Here is an 18476-nt window from a genome sequence, read left to right on the forward strand (position 1 = left end):
ACTGTTATCACACCAACACCATGTATGTGAGGCTGACAGCGCTACAGCAACAAAATAATCCCCTGAAGCTCTGAAAGCATTTACATTTATGTAAGGATGCACCAAAGTTTTTTTTTTTTATCAGTTTTGTGCAGGCTAAAAAGTAGGGCCCAAGACTAATGGCATCCTGTCGTCTTGTGGACAATAGAAAACACCTTTCGGGACGCCGTTTGGACAAAAGGATGCAATAATATCACTATCAATACATCAGAGGTTGCACCCTAATGTTTCCCTGATAATGCCAAACTGTGAACAACAAATCTGTGTTGAAATCAGCAGGAGGGCTAGTTAATGTTAGCTGTTAGCGGCCGCTGGTCTGAACTAACTACTGATGGAGGTTGCATTGATTTACGTTATGATGCATTCAAGCTCTATTCAGAAAAAATGAGTTGAATTTTAGCTTTCTCATGATGTGTTCAGTGTAATCTTGTAAAATGTAGTTTTTTGTGAGAAACTTGAATAAATACAGCTGTTTAAAGGAGAAATCCGTCGATGTTTTCACGGCAAAATAAAGCAGATATTAGGGAGGGAATTATGAGATATTATATACAGTAAAAAGGCTTTTGAAGCAGTTATTAAAAATGTTTTTCACTCGAAACAAGGTTAAATTAAAGGTTGTTTCATTAATCATTTAAAGGTCGTGTAATGACGGACTGACTGAAGTGAAGAGTTCCTTGCACAAGGGGGAATAAATGACAATATAAACAACTACATCAACAGAAAAACATCCATATCGATATCAGCTATCGGCCAAATTGTTATCTGAAACATCAGTGTCGGCCCAGAATGTCACAACTGTATCTCTACATTTGAGTCACTGTTGCAGCTGGAAGTGTTCAGGACTCAGCAACATATATTGAGGTTAGCACACCAAGCTGATGGCTGTGAGTCAGTCACACTATGGTGAACACAAATGAAACAGCTTAGCTGGAAGTACCACCTGCCAGCACAAGAGTAATGAAGAGAGATTTGTGTATAAGATGAGGACAGTGTGACTGCGCTGTTCCAACATTGTTTGGTCTGTGAATGGAAACACATCCAACATGCTAACACACATTCAAAGGCACCACCCAGATGTGTCAGTCACCAGGACGAGGAGAAAACAACGTGTGTTTGCCTTTTGGCAAAGTGTTTCTTCAGTGTTCACACAGGGTGATACACAAGTGTTTAAAATGTTCCTTGTTTTTATAATATAAATAGTTTATCAAAGCTACCAGTGGACAGAATGCTCCCTCACACCAACAGGAGGATTGTCTGTCATTGTCACTTTCACTACTGTCTGTTCTAAATACATGAAAACAAACAGATCCTTATTTGCTTTTTTCTCCGCTGCACCGAAAACACACTGAACCATGACTTCTGTGTGCCGTTACTGCCCTATAAACCATTACAAAAGAGTGTGCACTGTTGACAGGACGTCTCTGACTGTAGATCAGTTACTACTCTTTGTACAGGGAGTGTTTAAAGTATGAACTCAGTTTCCTCTACACAGAGCCATCTGTGCTGTGATACCAGTTAGTTTTTCCCTGCCGCACAAACAAACAATGAAAACTTTCATTATGTAACGGTGAAGCAACTAATAAAGTTGAGCAAGTGTCAAATGAGTGGACAAACAAACAGCACAGACACTGGTGTACAAGTGTTGTTTGACATGAATTAAAGATCAAACACTAAAAGTATTTTTCTGCTCATATACTACCACAGTAAACATATTAGACCATTCAGGCAGATTCATTCTGAAAAGTGTAGTTAATAAAAATCTCAACAAAGCAGCTATGAGCTATACTTTTATATTAATCACAGATAAAATGGCTTCTTCTGTTTGCCAACATGTTCACATAACAACTTTATGAAGTGATAATATTTTAATGTTGTGTTTACAGCTTGTTCTGGATGAGGAGGAGAGATCAGTTCAAAGAGAGGAAGAGGAGAAAAGAGGACAAAGAGGAAGAGGAGGACAACAGAGGACGACCCTAACCCTGTAATTATCAGGTGGGAAGCAGCTGGTGTGGGGGCAGAGCAGGGAGCAGTGGGAAGGTGTCAGCCGTCACCATGGAAATGCTTCTAAACCGCCTTTTCAGCAGGGGATAGGACGAGATCAGAGAGCAGCTGAACAGACAGTCGACCTTCACCCTGCCACCTCCTCCTCTGACACCGATCAGAGGTCAAAGGTCAGAACTGACAACAGCTTTGGTCACTGAGGACTCTTAGAAAACCGATCAAGTGTATCTGATAATAATTTTACAGATTTTAAAATCAAAGATGATCGTTTGCATCTGAAGCGTGATGCAAAGTTTCAAAGTGATAATTACAGTTTCAGTGCAACACTACTCGACTTGAAACGCATCAGATCTCGGTACAGTTCGCACTACACAACTTGCTGCCTTGTAATTGAGAGTCTCTGAGTTGTTGTGGTTTTCACACTTGTTTCGACCAGCTGTATATTTCATTGTGTATCTTTTAATGGTGTGTGGCAGCAGTAATGTTTTAGGAGAGTGAAAGCTCTCTTTTCCTTCCAGGTGCAGGTGCCCAGCGCCGATGTGGTGACCCTCCCTTGACATTGCTGCTGCTGATTGGCTGAGCTGGGGGCTTGGCCTATTTTACGTCAGAGTCGGCTGTGATTACGCTGAGGGGCGACGCTGCCAGCAGGGCGCTTTCCTCCTCGGCCTTCCAATCGTCATAAAGCTGTGTTTTGTTGTGTGATTGTACTCAGCACAGTGAGCTATTTCATTTTGTTGTCCGTGTTGCTGAATGCTAGGTGGGCCGTTTGTTAGTGTCCGGCCTGATTGAAGCTGCTTTCTCCTGTTTTTGTTTAGTTTACAGAGTCAGGCCTCGCATTGTGTTTTTGTTTGTTTCTTTTGTTTGTAGGGTCTAGGCAGCAGTCTGGGGAATGATCGGTAGATAGGTTTTGTTTATTTGGTTGTAGTTCACCCTGAAGTCATCGCCTCATATTGTGTCTGAGTTTCTTTGTATCACCTGCGTTTAACAGAAACAAACTTTCTGTAAGCAACTTTCAGATCCATTGTATTAGCAATAAATTGTTCACTGTTGTTCCACAGATGCTCTCCATTTCACTTTATATGTTACACTCTAACACCCCTGGACTGGGGTGTAACAACACTACGTGGCTGAATGGCAGCATGAGATCACACACAAGAAGATTGTTCTCCAGCATGGCTTTTCCATCAGCACTACTGGCCGTGCCGAATCAAACCACGCCACGGCGATATGAGTTTCCACTGTCAGTTTAAACTTGCCATGCCAAGCCGTCCCCAAGATGACCATATCTGGAATTGGGCCAATAGTGCGCCTAAATGTTTCCAGGTGGGTAGGGGTGACATCTCGCCAACCACAGCCGGCCCCCCTCTCCCCCTCAAACAAGCGTGTGTGTGGGACTCTCGTCTGTCTGTGCAGGAGACCAGAGAGAAACACATTTTTAAGTTTCTGTGTTCAGCTCTCAGTAGCTTCTAACTGAATCTCTGCTTTTTTTGAGTTCAGTCTCGTTCTTCATTCTGTTTGTTCTTTCAGACAACTGCTTTATTTTACTGTTTCATGTTCGCTTTCAGCTGCACAGGAGCTGTGTGAAGTTGCTGCTGATGCAATCTCTGTAATTTATTGTTTTGCTGCTTCACAATAAAAGCTTTTAACAAAATAACAAGGGACTTTTATTGTGAAAAACTTAGAAGAAATAAAATGTGTTTATCACCAAATTAGTGGAACTTTGTTGGCGGCTATTCTTCAATAAAGACAAGTCTAATAATACTGCAGAGAGGATGAATAAAAGCAGAAACAGCCACAGTGAGATGTTGATGAAGAGCTGCAGACAACAGGCTCTTACTGCACCTCTGCAAACGGCTCACCCTCTACAGGTAAGCTTCTTTTATCTGCCCTGCTGTGTGATGGAAGAACACTCGCAACAAAATAAGCAACTTCAGTCATGGATCAATCCGCTGCTTTAAGTCATCAGACACAAGACAAGCCGTCATCAGTTAAAGATACACCTTCAAGCAGGCAGCCCTGTTGTAATGGAGACGCCAATCTGAGTCAAACTAAGTCAAGCCAGCACGTGTGGAAAAATGCTACAGGAGGAATCCCAGATGAGGCTGTCTGCCTTTCAAACTACGTTTTGTCACAAAAACACACACAAGAAGTGAAACAGGAAATGATGCAATGTGCGAGACAGGATTTTTCTGTTCAGAGGTTCGATTCCCAGCTCCTCCTGTCTGCATGGCAAAGTATCCTTGAGCAAGACATCGAATCCCAAATTGCTCCCGATGATGCTTCCATCGGTGTGTGAGTGTGTTAAAAACTGAGTAGCAGGTGGCACCTTGTACGGTAGCCTCGGCCACTCGTGTATGAATGTGTGTGTGAATGGGTGAATGTGACTCGTAGTGTAAAAAGCACTCTGAGTGGCTGGATGACTAGAAAGGCGCTATACAAATGCAGGTCCATTTACCATTTACCATAATGCTCGAGCGCTGATGTGTGCTAATGCCAATTCACCTATGATGTGAGGGCTTTGTCAGAAAGCTCCAAAAACTGAGTGAAAAATCAGAGCCTAAGTCGTGTAGTGTGAACCTGGCATTAGCGACCACAACCCTCTGTCACCTGATTCTCTGAGGAAACACACCGAGCCACGTCTCCTGCAACCTAAGCAACACCAAGCAGGAAGTTACAACAAAAATATAACATTTCTAGACACTTCCTGTTTGAAAATCCTACACCTGACCTGTCTGACCCCGCAGCCCAACAGCAAATGAAACACAAAACTTCTGTTACCTGGTCAGATGTGAGAAGACACAGAGGTGTAAGGACAGGTGAACCTGACCAGCACCTGAGCAGGAACTGTCAACCTGATGAGGCAGCAGTGCGTCCTGGGAGTTAAAGGATGTCTTTGTTTACAGCAGAGTTGCAGCAACACACAGGCTGTCAATCATATATCAACTAGCCAATTAGCAGCCAAAGAGTTCGGGGATTTACAGAGCAGGAACCTGTTTCTCCTGATGCAGCAACTCTCAGGGTGTCCATCTGGTGTTAGCGACTACAGACCTTATCTTCAGTCAATGTGGGGAAGTGACAGATATGTCTGATCTGTAAGTGCAATACAGCAACAACCATCATCAAGTAAACGGTTTAAATCAGTTTAAAAAGCTTGCTTGAAAGAACAAAAATCATTGATGCACTCTCAAAATCTGTCAGCTGACAAACTGATTAATCAAATGATCATTTTTATCGACTACATAAACAACTAATTATTGAAACATCACAGCTGAACTACAGCTCACTCAGTCCTCCATCATTTGAATGCAACACTGTTGACTTGGAAATTACAGATACTGGTGAACAAATGGTTCTTGTCTCATGAATCAGAAATCAAAGAGCTGGATGGTCACTTGAGCTGAGAGCATGTCTCTTTATAAATACGTTTCTGAAAATGATGAGACTGTTTCCTGGTGAATCCTTCATGTTTTACCTTGTTTTTACAGGCTGTGACTTATTGCAGAAAACCTTCTTCCTCTCTGCAGACCCTCTGACAGCAGACCTGAGGAGCATGATGAAGCCTGCCAGGCGCTGGGTGTGTGCAGCTCACTGGTTTACCGACTGGTTAAGAGGGTGTTGTTGTGGCAACAGGAGAAACCAGCCCTCCAGTCCCTATCCTTCTTCTCTTTGAGAATAAAAAACATGGCTGCCTGGAATGCTGGAAAACCCCCTGAAAACCAACCAACTCTCTCACAGGGGGGAGGGGTCAGTTTTAAATCACTGCTATTGGCTGCAGAGTTTATGCTCCGATACGATGCCGCCTGAACTGGGAAACACCGACCCCCCCTGCTTCTCCTCCTCCTCTCCATTCACTCAGAGAGGTATTCATTACAACAACAAGCCACATTCCTTCCAAGGTCACTCAGTGGCTGTGAGAGAGAGATTAGTGATACTGATCAGCACTTCAGAAACACACTCTCTCTCTCTCTCTCTCTCTCTCTCTCTCTCTCTCTCTCTCTCTCTCTCTCGCTCTTTGCGTTGATGCTTGTTTAATGTGTCACTTGATAGAGAAGTGAAGTGGGCGAGGTTCCACGAGGCTGCCAGAATTCAGGAGATAAAAGTCCTTTTGTCTCAGACCGTGTGAGGTGACTGACAATGAGAGACAGTGCCGAGATAATTACGGTTCACTGGAAAACGAACAAGTTACAAGGTCAAAAGTACAAGACTGTGTGCACAGTAGGTTCAGCAGAGACGTTAACAACAAATCCAAGACAGCACTGCAGTGAGGAACATCCAATCAGCAACAGGTATACCATGGAGGACCAGTCTTCAATATGTGACAGGTCCTGACTGGTTCAAACCAAAATACAGAGTTGCTTTCACTGTCTGAACAATACTTATTCATTTAGCGCCATTTCAAGACCTCCTACTGATAAACAAACTTCTGTTCTGCATGTCTAACAGCCAGCTCATGATGTCAACTCGATAAGCAAAAATCAGAAGAAACAGACCGCCTTCGTCTATCCCACGAATACTGCTGTATTACTGTAAATACTAGTTCTAATATAATTTAAAACTGCAACTAATGACTATCATCATCATCAGATACTGCTGATTCTTTTAACAAGTTACTGATTATTAGTTTAGTCTTAAAAATATTAACAATTTGTTAATCGTGTTTTGTGAGATCACTGCTAGTTTTGACCACCAAATTCTAATCAGTTCGTTGTTGAGTCCAGGTAAACGTTTGTGCCAAATTTGAAGAAAGTCTCTCAAAGTGCTCTTGAGATAACACTTTCACGAGAAAGACATGAATGCAAGGTCACAGTGACCTTGACCTTTGCTTGCCAAAATCTAATCAGTTAACCGTTGAGTCCAAGTGGACATTTGTGCCAAATTCAAAGAAATTCCCTCACAGCGCTCTTAAGATTGCGTTCACAAGAATGGGACGGACAACCCGAAATCATAATATCTCCGGCCATGGCTATTACAAGTGAGGAGGCATAAAAATAATAAAAGTATTATTAAACTGCTTGTTTCATTTGATTAACAGACCATTTTCAACCTATAATGATATTAAACAGGGAATAGAAGCAAATCCTCACATTTGAAAAGCTGAAGCAGTGAGATAAATTACCTCAACAATTAATAAACTGACAAACTGTTAGCAACTAATTTCTGCCTTATCAATTACTTGAGTAATCTTCTCTGCAATAACTCAATCGGCATGATTGGCCAGCTGCATCCTACATACATATTTCACTGGTTATATCACTTGTTGTGAACTTCACTTGTTGTGAACTATCTACGGTCAATCTATATCCCAATCTGCGTCCCAACCCTCAGCAACTGTTATGACTTTTGGGTAGTGACCAAAAGAATGAGATCGTGGATACAAGCGGCCAAAATACGTTTCCTCCGAGGGGTGGCTGGGCTTAACCTTGGAGATAGGGTGAGGAGCACAGACATCCAGAGGGAGCTTGGAGTAGAGCTGCTGCTCCTTCTTGTCAAAAGGGTCAGTTGAGGTGGTTCTGGCATCTAATTAGGATGCCCCTGGGCAACTCCTGTTACACGCTGGAGGAATTATGTATCTCATCTGGCCTGGGAACACCTCGGGGTCCCCCAGGAGGAGCTGGAAAGTGTGGGTGGGGAGAGGGACGTCTGGGGTGCTTTGTTTGGCCTACTGCCCCACAAGCCGGCCCCGGATAAGCGGGTGAAAATGGATGGATGGATATAACCTTTTTGCTCAACTTGTAATAACTCCATTTTAATTATTCTGACATTTAGAAATACCAGTTTATACATCTGGTCCCTGGAATCTACGGTTGTCCACTGTGCACTTGCCATGCATGAAACTAAATTAATAAAGAACTTAATGAAGAACCTCAGTGTTTTCACCTTGTAGGCATCAACCAACTCATAACAACTCAGACTGCAGTAAGCTGGGTTACTGAGGCCATGCAGTAGTCTAGTCAGCTCTATTTATATAGCCCAGTATCACAAATCACAAAATCTGTACAGCACATGACAGCCTGTCCTCAGACCCAAAAACACAATCTGCTCCTATCAGGAGTTGTGGGAGGTGCTGGTCACTCTGGACACATGTTCACAGTGCCACGTCAGGAATGTTGCTACACTGGTCACGCACACATGTTGAAGGCCATGTTGAGGAGGGCTTCAGAGGAAGACAGTCATGACAAACATCAGGGAGGCATGGAGGATCTGAGCACGTAAATTCTCCAAGGGCACCTGGAAAGTACTCAACATGCCCTCAGAGATCCTTCCTAAATCTCCCTAAAACCCATCAAACATAAAGAATTTCCTCAAGGACCTCCGTCTAAAACTTATTCACAATCCTCCCTCCCCTGAAAAGCCCTCAAGGACTACTTTTCTCCACGCCCCTCCTCCTCCTCCACTCGCACACGAACTCAGAGGAATGTCAGAAATGAACAACAGGTTAGCAGTTATTTCTCCATGGAACACTCTGAGGACACTGGAATAACATCTGGGAGGGAGGGAGGGAGACCTGGAGAGAACAGACTGATTTCTCCCTCTGTCTTTGGATGGAGGCCCAGGACTGACAGTGTGGTCTGAGAGACAGAATGCTGAATTTTAAATTCATTTTTAATGGACTGTGGGATTGAATTTAAGACCAATTTAAAACCAAAATTAACAAATGAAGAAGACAAAAAGGCGTGACTTTGCTCAGTTTTTAAACAGCACAGACTGAGCCAGTCGAGGTCTGTTGGAGTTAAACCCTAAAGGAATATTTCACCTATTCTGAGCAGGTAGTTTCTCTCCTGCAGAGGAAACGTGACTGAAGCAGAACGCACTTCCAGGAACACTGGCTGCAGAGGCGAGGTGTCGGGGGGCCCGTTAGCTTCTCAGGATGCTTTAATTTACTTTTACAGTGAATGCACTTTCACCTTAACCCGCCACGTCTTCTTCTGTTTCCTAGAAAACATTGTGAGAGCCTCCAGAGAGCAGAGCGTGTTGCTCTCTGCTGTATGTGCAAGGGGAGGATTAGCCTGAGCCACTTCTTCACACCTTTATACCTTCCAGACTGGAGTTTACAGTATTTGGCCGATATTTGACACCCGCAGTGAAACTTTAGTGGAAAGAAATAATTCAGGATATTGTCAGCATGACTGAAATATATGCTGAGCTATAAAAACAAGGCTGATCTATCTCTAATGTCAAGAGAACTGTGCAGTTCATCCAGCAGCGAGCTCTGATTTTGGTTTATTGCAGATAAATTTTAACCTGCATATACACTGGGGTTTATTAGGTACACCTCTCTAAAACCAAGTCCAAGACAACATTTTATTATATATGGAGAATTTCAGAGGATGTAGTTTGTGCTGCTGTATAACTGTGCTGTGTTGTACTAACAGGTGTTTCTATTATTCAACCTGGCCTCATTGAAACAGGGACATAATGAATAGACAAAAGAATAGAAACACCTGACAGTAAAAGGCCCACGGTTCACCAGCACCACAGAGTGATCCTACAGTTGTGTTAACACATCTCAGAAACAGTTTCAACACAACTGTGGCCACCAAATATTTTTGTGGACCAACCAACATCAATGACATTGTGATGACTATAGGAAAACGATAAATAGTACAGCCCTAATTGACTTGAAGTCCTTGAAAATGAGGGTCGCCCTCAATGAGCCTTTGAAAATAAATAAATGTTGAATTAATCTAAACTAGACCCAAATGATTTTCACCAACGGAGCAGCTGGAAACATCCAGATGTGACGTCACTGTGTCCAAGTTTAGCCGTTCACAGGAAGGACTGTCTCTCTGTGCTCTGTCCTGTCTGTCCCCACTGTAAACTGTCCAATAGAAAGAGAATACTTTGCTTCTTTTCCACAGTCTTCACTTTGTGTTTAGTCTGACTTTTGGTCCACGTGGTGTCATCTGTTTCTGTCTGTGCTGTTGAAATAGACTCAGTGTGTCCTGTCTGGGCTGATTTGGCTGCAGTGGTTGGAACAGAAAGTGGCTCTTGGAAATGTCAAGCAGTAACAGTGAACTCGGAGACATTTCTATTGTGAAATTCAAACCAGCAGTCAGCTGACAGCGGCTCGGCCTGGGTCAAATTAAGATACTTGAAGACTACGCCTCAGTTATGTTTCACTTAGGAAATCAATCAAAACACAATTCATCAACCAAAGACACTTGGAGCTTCAATTTCAAGATGGACTTTGCTGCTTTTTAACCTTAAACAGTCAATTTAGTCATTTAATCAAAGCCTATTTGACACTAAAGGAACAGCAGGTTAAACTTTGAATCAGCAACCGGCTTAACCTTTAATCAAAAGCCTGTTTAACCTTAATCTCTCAAGACAGATTCTGCAATTTACATTGTAGAATCTGTCGGCAGCCCTGTGTGAAAGACGACTACAGAGAGGGGGGAGGGCGTGGGTTTGAGTTTGAATGATGGTGCACTTTAGCCAATCACAATGGAGGGGGTGGGGCCGAGACGTGCAGATGTCCCCTGGAAATGTGTACCTACAGAAACAGCAAGCTCCGCGTCCATGGCGACCGCTCCACCCAAAACGCTGTCTCGTCAACGTGAAAAAAATATTTTTTCCAGCGGATGTCTTAGTTACAACATGATTGAGCTAACTGGAGTAATTTCACGTCATATCCGACAACAGGAGGCTTTTAACAGATGACATCCTGATGTTAGCTTTGCTGCTGCTGTTAGCTGTCCTTGTCAGCTGCAGCCCCTGATGCTTTCTAGACATTGTGATTTCCCTAAACTGAATAAATACCACACATAGCAATACAAAACTGCTTTGCTAGCTCAATCATGTTGTAACTAAGATATTCGCTGGAAAAAATATTTTTTCATGGACCGTTTGAGTTACTGAGTTGCTACAGACACCGCTAACGGGGCTCACAGCTAACGGTTAGCCCAGCTAATCTACGATTACCATGTTATTAATTACAAAACATGCACACAGAAATAGTAATGTCTGTTTAATCATTGTGTTTATAGACTTTACAAACATCAGATTAGTCTAAATGGTGATACAGTGACGTGAAAAATGTCAACAACTAGTTTATCCTTGAATCAACAGCCCGCTTATCCTAACATCAACAGCCCATTTAGATTTGAATCAACAGCCTGTTAAACCTTGAATACACAGCCAGTTTAAGCTCAGATCAACAGCCCTTTTTTACCTTGAATCTATAGCCTGTTTAACTATGAATCAATAGCTGGTTTATCCTTGGATCGGCGGCCTGTTAAGCTTTGATTCAATGGCTAGTTTATCCTTGAATCTACAGCCTGTTAAACCTCAAATCAACAGCCTGTTTAACCTTGAATCAAAAGCTGGTTTATCCTTGAATCAACAGCTGGTTTATCCTTGAATCACGACCTGTTTAACCTTGAATCTACAGCCTATTTAACTATGAATCAACAACCTGTGTAACCTTGAATCAACAGCTGGTTTATCCTTGATTTAACAGCCTGCTTACCCTGGAATCAATAGCCAGTTGATCCTTGAATCTACAGCTGGATTATCCTTGAATCTACAGCCTGTTAAACCTCAAATCAACAGCCTGTTTAACCTTGAATCAAAAGCTGGTTTATCCTTGAATCAACAGCTGGTTTATCCTTGAATCAACAGCTGGTTTATCCTTGAATCACGACCTGTTTAACCTTGAATCTACAGCCTATTTAACTATGAATCAACAACCTGTGTAACCTTGAATCAACAGCTGGTTTATCCTTGATTTAACAGCCTGCTTACCCTGGAATCAATAGCCAGTTGATCCTTGAATCTACAGCTGGATTATCCTTGAATCAACAGCCTGTTTAACCTTGATTCTACAGCCTATTAAACCGTGAATCAACAACCTGTGTAACCTTGAATCAATAGCCACTTAATCCTTGAATCTACGGCCTGTTTAACGACGAGTTAGCAGCTATTTATCCTTGAATCTACTGGCTATTTACTGTTGAATCAACAGCTTATTTAACCTTCATTCTTGAATTGATTAAACCCTGCTGCAGCAGCCTCTGTAAGTTGAAGAACTTGGCTCAATAAGGGCTTAGTGCTGCTGCATTGAAGAGCAGCTCAGACAAAAAGTCTCCAGGATGAGCTGGAGGGATCAACAACAGAAGCATTATCTAAAAATGGAGAGTGATTAGGACTAGCTGTTGTTTAGCAACCTGGACATACAAGCTGCTGTTCACATGTGTTGCTACTCAATACATCCTATTGTTGGAATTCTCTTTTGTGTAACGAACGCCGGGCCACACTGCCAGCATGAACAGCGCAGCTTGGCGGGACTAATCTAGAGATTCGGCATGTCGCCTATTTTTTCCTGTGTTTCCCAGCAAAAATAGACTGAAAATGATCTATTGAAGTCATAATGACATCATACCAGCAACATCATACTTTACACTACAGTCCCAATGTCTATGTGGGTAGAATATGTCACAGACATGAAAATATATATATTTTTAACTCAATGCTTCCTGTTTTTAATTCAAATCAAAAGCCCTCAAGCATTTCAGTCAGTTTAAAATGTTTCAGATGTTAGATGACAGTTTAAAAGTTTTAGTGGCCATTTTGAGGTCAAGAAACTGACACCAACAGCCAGCAGAGTCACTGTCTGCGTGTGTCTGAGAGGTCAGAGGTGACAGCAGTGAAATCTGTGTGACGGACAGAGGAGGTCAGCCAGTTGGACGAAGGAAACAGAGCACGAGTGCTGGAACTTGGCAGCAGAGCTCCGGGGTGCTGGATAACAGACAGCTCTGATCAGCTGATAAGCTGCAGCCTGGGCACTTCGGCAGAGCTGGAAACCTCAGCGCTGAGCTAAATTTGGTAAGAAGATGAGGAAAGCTGGACTGAACAGCAGCTGCGGAGGAGACACTGAGCAGCTCAGAGCCCAGGGGAGAACAAAAAAAACCTGTGCTTCTATAAAGGAAAACTACAGATCTGCAGCAACAAACAATTCATCTCATCTCCTCTTTTCCCTTCTTAGAAAACACTCATTATTATCAGGAAATATTCTGACATTAATGGACCAAAATACTGTCTAAATGTTACAAAGAGCTCACAGATGATGATGGCAGCCACTTAAGGATGTGTAAAATCTACTTTTACTGGAGCTTGTTTTGTGAGCTTTAGATGTTTATTGAAATATTTATTGGGGAGAGTAAAAGAAATGTAATAACCCAGACACAGCTTGTAAAGAGGCCATAAATAAACTGCTCTCTGCATTCTGTACGCATTGTCCATCTCTACAGAACTCAACATGAAATTAAAATTTTATTTGCATTGCGAGTGGACTGGGATTTGACCATCTGACGGATTCTTTGTTAAGAGACTTTCTGCCTGGGCTGGGTGACATGCAAAATGCAGCCGCTTAATGAAACGCCATGTTTTTAGGTCTTACAGAAATAAAACAGACCTGAAACAGCTGCGAGGCTGTCGTCATCATATTCATACAATACAGGTTATCCAACACAGCTATGGACTGTCACCACCAGATGCTTCAACTAAAAAGAACACAGATATCCTCTATAGTAATCAGCTTCAGCACAGACTGAGCAGAAAAGTCTAAATAATCCGTCTCTTTCACTATAATATCTGCTGACTGCTGATCCACACAGTATTCCTTTGACTCCAGTGGCTTCACCTAACCATAGAAAATATCCAAGATCTATCTCAACAAACACAAAGAGAGCTCAGATCAGTGTTCAAAATATTTTTCAGTCTGTCCATTTTGTAGATGTGACTGTAAAATTCACTATGAGATCACCTGAGCAGCTAAACAGCAGAGTCACAGCAGTCCTGTAGACTCAGGCAGGTGTGCATGTCGTGTAAAAATTCACATCATAGGACTGTAGGGCTAAGGGGCCATACACATGCAGCGTTTCTGCACATTAAAATTTGTTGTTTTCAATATAGGTGCAGTCAAACGCCAGAGCAATGCTGTTGCGGCGCACACATTCCCAAATGCCTATTTTTCAGGGCACGACGGCTGCGCATTGAGATAAACTGAGTTCAACATTTGAAATGCAGCAACGCCTACTGCATGTCATGTGACGAGGAGCAACCAATCCCTTCTTCTGTACATATCAGTCTGTGGTAAAAACGAAAAGTTGATCATTTACTTGCAGGGTTGCCAGAGCTTCTCATCTGTCCGACGTAGGTTATACCCACACACTTAAAAACTGCTACTGGAAGAAGATCAGCTCTGCACTCAGGATTTCAGATAGGCTATAATACAGTGATTTTTAAGGTTGCTTGGCAACCTCAAATGCAACCTGCCGCCACGCTCCTGAAAGCTTGCTCAAAAAAGGCACAAAAGTAGCGCCCACCGCCGACCTCGCATTTTCCAGGTGGTTGATGAAACCGCATGTGTACAGCCCCTAGTGCAGCAGCCATTATCTATGTTACCGTTTGACATAAAATAAACTTTAGTGTAGGGGTGTAACTCAAAAGTTTCATCACAATATGATAGTTCAAACTGACTCCACTAACACACATATAATAGCACATGGAATAAGTTAGCCTTCAGGGCTTTCTGTCAGAGAGTAATTTCTGGAAGAAATCTTGTCATTTCAACCCAAACCATCATCTTTTTCCAAAAGCTTCAGGGGTATCTGGGCTAAAGCCCTGAAAGCAAACTTCTCCCAACAGCCATAAAGCACTTAACAAAAGTATAAATTTGGCTCAATAATAACTCTCAAGATTCATATCCAAAACAATTGTTTTTGCTAGTCACCCATTATTAGCTGAAGCATTTTTACGTTGTATAAATAGCTTAGCCGCATGGAGCACAACTTAACAAATCACATGTTATATTTAAGTCACTGCACCTCCCAACAGAAGAGCACAGTTCAATTTCAGCCTGCAAGCACGTTTTTCAGCTGAACATTGTTAAAACACAGCAGCAAATGTTGCTGTTGTGAGAAAATAGAGTGAATGGCTCGACCACTGCATCCTGGTACGTTCTGTCCTGTCTCATAACGTCATTGTTTACATATGACGTATGTCGTCTGTTGACCCGTGTTTTCTCTGAAATCCAAATATTTCCACACTGCTGATTCATTCCTGAGTGAATAACGTTTACCTCATTGACTTTTTTTTTCAGTTGCTTGCTGTTATCTGCCTGCTGCTTGTTTGATGGTGACACAGAATTTTAAAAAAGGCATATGATAAAGACGATATGAATATGTTTTCACTTCACATCGATGATATTGGATCGTTGATCACTCAATCAATTAAGTCGATCCAGATGGATGGATAGTTACACCCTTACTTTTGAGCTTGTTGTAAATTTTTTTACATGACATGCAAAAAGTAATTTCTAATTAATTCAATGTATCACCCAGCCCTACATCACTGATACGTACATGCATATACAAGTAGAACTTCATTTACGCAATGGCAAAAGGATGTTATAATTAGTGTCGCTGCTAAATAAGCGGGTTAAGGTCAATACATAAAGATCAGTTCATTATCACTAGGAGAACCGCTCAGCTTCTTCTGTCTCTGGAGCAACTTTGACAAGTCTAAAAAAAAACTTTTGTCATAACAATGTCATTGGAATTATCTCAATTAACAGATTAACATTTAGCAGGTAGGGTCTCAAAAAGAGATGCTTCTGATTGCATTATGGGAATTCTAGGATCCAATATCAGGATATCAAAATCTCTGCTGCTTCCAGTTTGATCTGATCTTTTTAATCTCTCTTTTGTGAGTTCCCCAACTTTGTGTCTGCATACGGAGAGCAGAACACTGATCAGTTATCTGTTGGATCAGGTGAGATCATCCACCTGCTTTAAGATTCAAATGAGAAGCTCCAAATCCAGCAACACGTCTTATCTGCTCTGTATTTAACCACAAGTGTCTCTTGACATTGATATCGTTTTTTTCCTTTAGGAGCTCTGGTTAAGACAGCAGCACAGTTCTGCTCCACACACCAACACACAAAAACAGGAAACATTAAAACCACAAATTCAGTGAGAGACTTGCACTCAAGCGTCCTTCAGCAAGGATGACTGCACCAGCCACAGCGAGGAGTAATAACACATTTTTAGAAGATAAAAATAAACCCTGTCTCTTACCTTCACACCGACCACTTTCTTCAGATTCCGGCATTCACCGTTGTCCACCTCCTCTTGCTCTGTTGTCATGGCAACAGGCTGGCCAATCCCTGCCGAGTCCAGTGCCATATTCCCAAGCTGCTCGGCTGCAGCTAACTCTGGGTTTTGCTGGCCCTCGAAAGGGCCGCTGCGTGGGGCCCCCAGCGGCAGGATGGGGGCCACAGCCTCTTTCTCAGTGTTGACCACTCCTGTGGCCACAACCTCCATTTTCTCCTTCTTAGTTTTCCCAGTCACCCCATCCTTGTCCTTTTTCACAGCGGGGAGGGTACGGGAGGGTTTACTGGACTTGTCAGTTCCTTTAGTGGGGGTAGAGTTGGGGTTTTGGGGTGGCGGGTCCCCAGGGGCCCGACCCTGAACCTCCTTCTTAGCTCCATCTGAGACTGGGGCCTTAACGCTCTCCTTAGAGTTTTTACTACGTTTGGATTTAGATTTGCTCTCTTTGCCCTGCGTGGTGGCTACAGGACTAACAAACTTGATATTGTCAGGTAAAGCAGCCACAGCGCTGGGAGGGGCGGCCATGCCCCCTCCCTCCTTACTGCTCGACATCTCTAGTTTGTCCTTCTCCAAGTCGGCGTCCAGGTCAATGATCAGATTGCCAACACCGATATCCCACTCATCGCCGCTATCATACGTGTCCACCGCGTTGGAGTCCACACCTTTCCCGCCTGCAGGGCCGCTGCTGAGGGACATCTTAGTAGGAGCGTCCCGGAGCGCCGCAGGAGGGCCAGAGGAGGGCCGCGCTCCTCCCAGCCGCAGGACGCCTCCTCAGGGCTGGACCCCGCGCCTCCTCCCTGCATCCCACATCGCCTCCTAAACAGGACAGAGGACATGTTAGATACAGAGGAAACAATGAAACATGAGTAGGGCCAGGAATAATGATTAATTTCATCATTGATGCTCATCTCAAATTATATCAAGTCCACAAGTTTTGTCTGACAAACAACTGGAGTTGTACCAATACCGATACCAGTATCGGAGATGCCCCTGATTCTGCCTAAAATGCGGTATCGGGTATCGGCGAATACAGCCTATGTCAAATCCAATACCACATAATGCCTCACGTCATTACGCATACGCACACTACAGGCAAACGAAACAGAAAGGGAGTTTAAAAAGCATTCTACTGTAGCCTTTAAAATGTCTTTTTTTACCAAACTGTGTGGCTGCACTTTAACCTGTGTCTTGATCTGTGTCAACACTGGATAATAATAATAATAATAAAAAAAAGTTTTATGGCATTCATTCTACTATTATGTATTTATTTCTTAATATTTTACATAGAGTTTTAGGAGTTGAGACATACAACAATTCATACCCCATCCATTTTTATTTTACGCGCTGTATCAGATCGATACTCTATATCGGCAGACACCTAAGGTTTAGGGATTGGAATCGGTATCAGAAAGGAAAAGGTGGTATCAGTACATCTCTACAAACAACCTTAAAACCCCAAGATATTCCATTTACAATTTATTGTCAGATCGCACAGCATTTTGTATACAACACCGGGCTGAAATTAATTCATGTCCCTTTATGGTGGAATTTATGCTTCTGCTTTGAATCGACGTCGTAGCTACGGCGTAGGTTCTGCATCGATGTAACTTCACCTTTGTTAAATGTTGCTGTTGTCCCTGGCTTCATATGAGAAGAGGGAAAGTTTGTTGACCACTAGGCTAATCTATACAATGTAAAGTGCCATAGGCTTGTGCTAAGAATGTTAGCATGTTGTATTTGTGAGGAAAATGTGTCCAGATAAAGTATTTGGTCTGTGAATGCTGCTAGTTATAGTGAAGCCAAGTTGTGAACCTGTGTTTGAAATGGTCTCTGTCAAGCCATGTTTAATGTGTGTTTTGAATCAGCTAAACTTTACGGCACGTCACAGGAATTCCGCCGCAGACTAGTGTTTTGGAGGAGTAACTGCAGAGTGACACAGACACACCACACCACAAGTATAAATGCTCACAACGGCGCAGGTGATGTGTGTAGGCTATGGCATGGGTTCTGCCACACAAGTATAAATCCTGCTTAAGAGGAAAGGAAAACGTGGTTCATTGTGACAGGTGGGTCTGCTCACCTGGCAGCTCCACCTTCATTTTGAGCATATCGTTCTATTTGGCTACTAAATTAATAGAAATGAGAAAATGTTTTAGTGCTGTTTGCATATCTTTCACTTTGTTTAATGTTGTGCTCAATTAAAGCATTTTGAGGAATTTTTCAAACAGAACTGAACAGGAAATGAGGGTAGCAAGGATGCATGTCACGCAGCAAAGGTCCCAAAACAGACTTGAGACAGGGACGCTGTGTTTACACCATCAGTGT

General features: G+C 42.7%; 1 protein-coding gene across 4 annotated transcripts in view; it reads right to left on the bottom strand.

Annotated features, from left to right (window-relative positions):
• Positions 1-18476, bottom strand: part of znf609a (zinc finger protein 609a) — a 62661-nt gene that overhangs the window by 12708 nt on the left and 31477 nt on the right. For 2 of the 4 annotated variants that reach the window (XM_049575150.1, XM_049575151.1), the window contains exon 2: positions 16119-16967. In XM_049575150.1, the coding sequence (XP_049431107.1) occupies positions 16119-16847 (729 nt within the window). In that variant the 5' untranslated portion in view covers positions 16848-16967. Of the gene's footprint in view, positions 1-4818; positions 5131-5512; positions 5694-16118; positions 16968-18476 lie in introns of those variants that run through there. The other 2 variants (XM_049575152.1, XM_049575153.1) reach the window with 2 other exon arrangements.

This window comes from Epinephelus fuscoguttatus, linkage group LG4 (genome assembly GCF_011397635.1).
Source record: "Epinephelus fuscoguttatus linkage group LG4, E.fuscoguttatus.final_Chr_v1".
Taxonomy (NCBI): Eukaryota; Metazoa; Chordata; class Actinopteri; order Perciformes; family Serranidae; genus Epinephelus; species Epinephelus fuscoguttatus.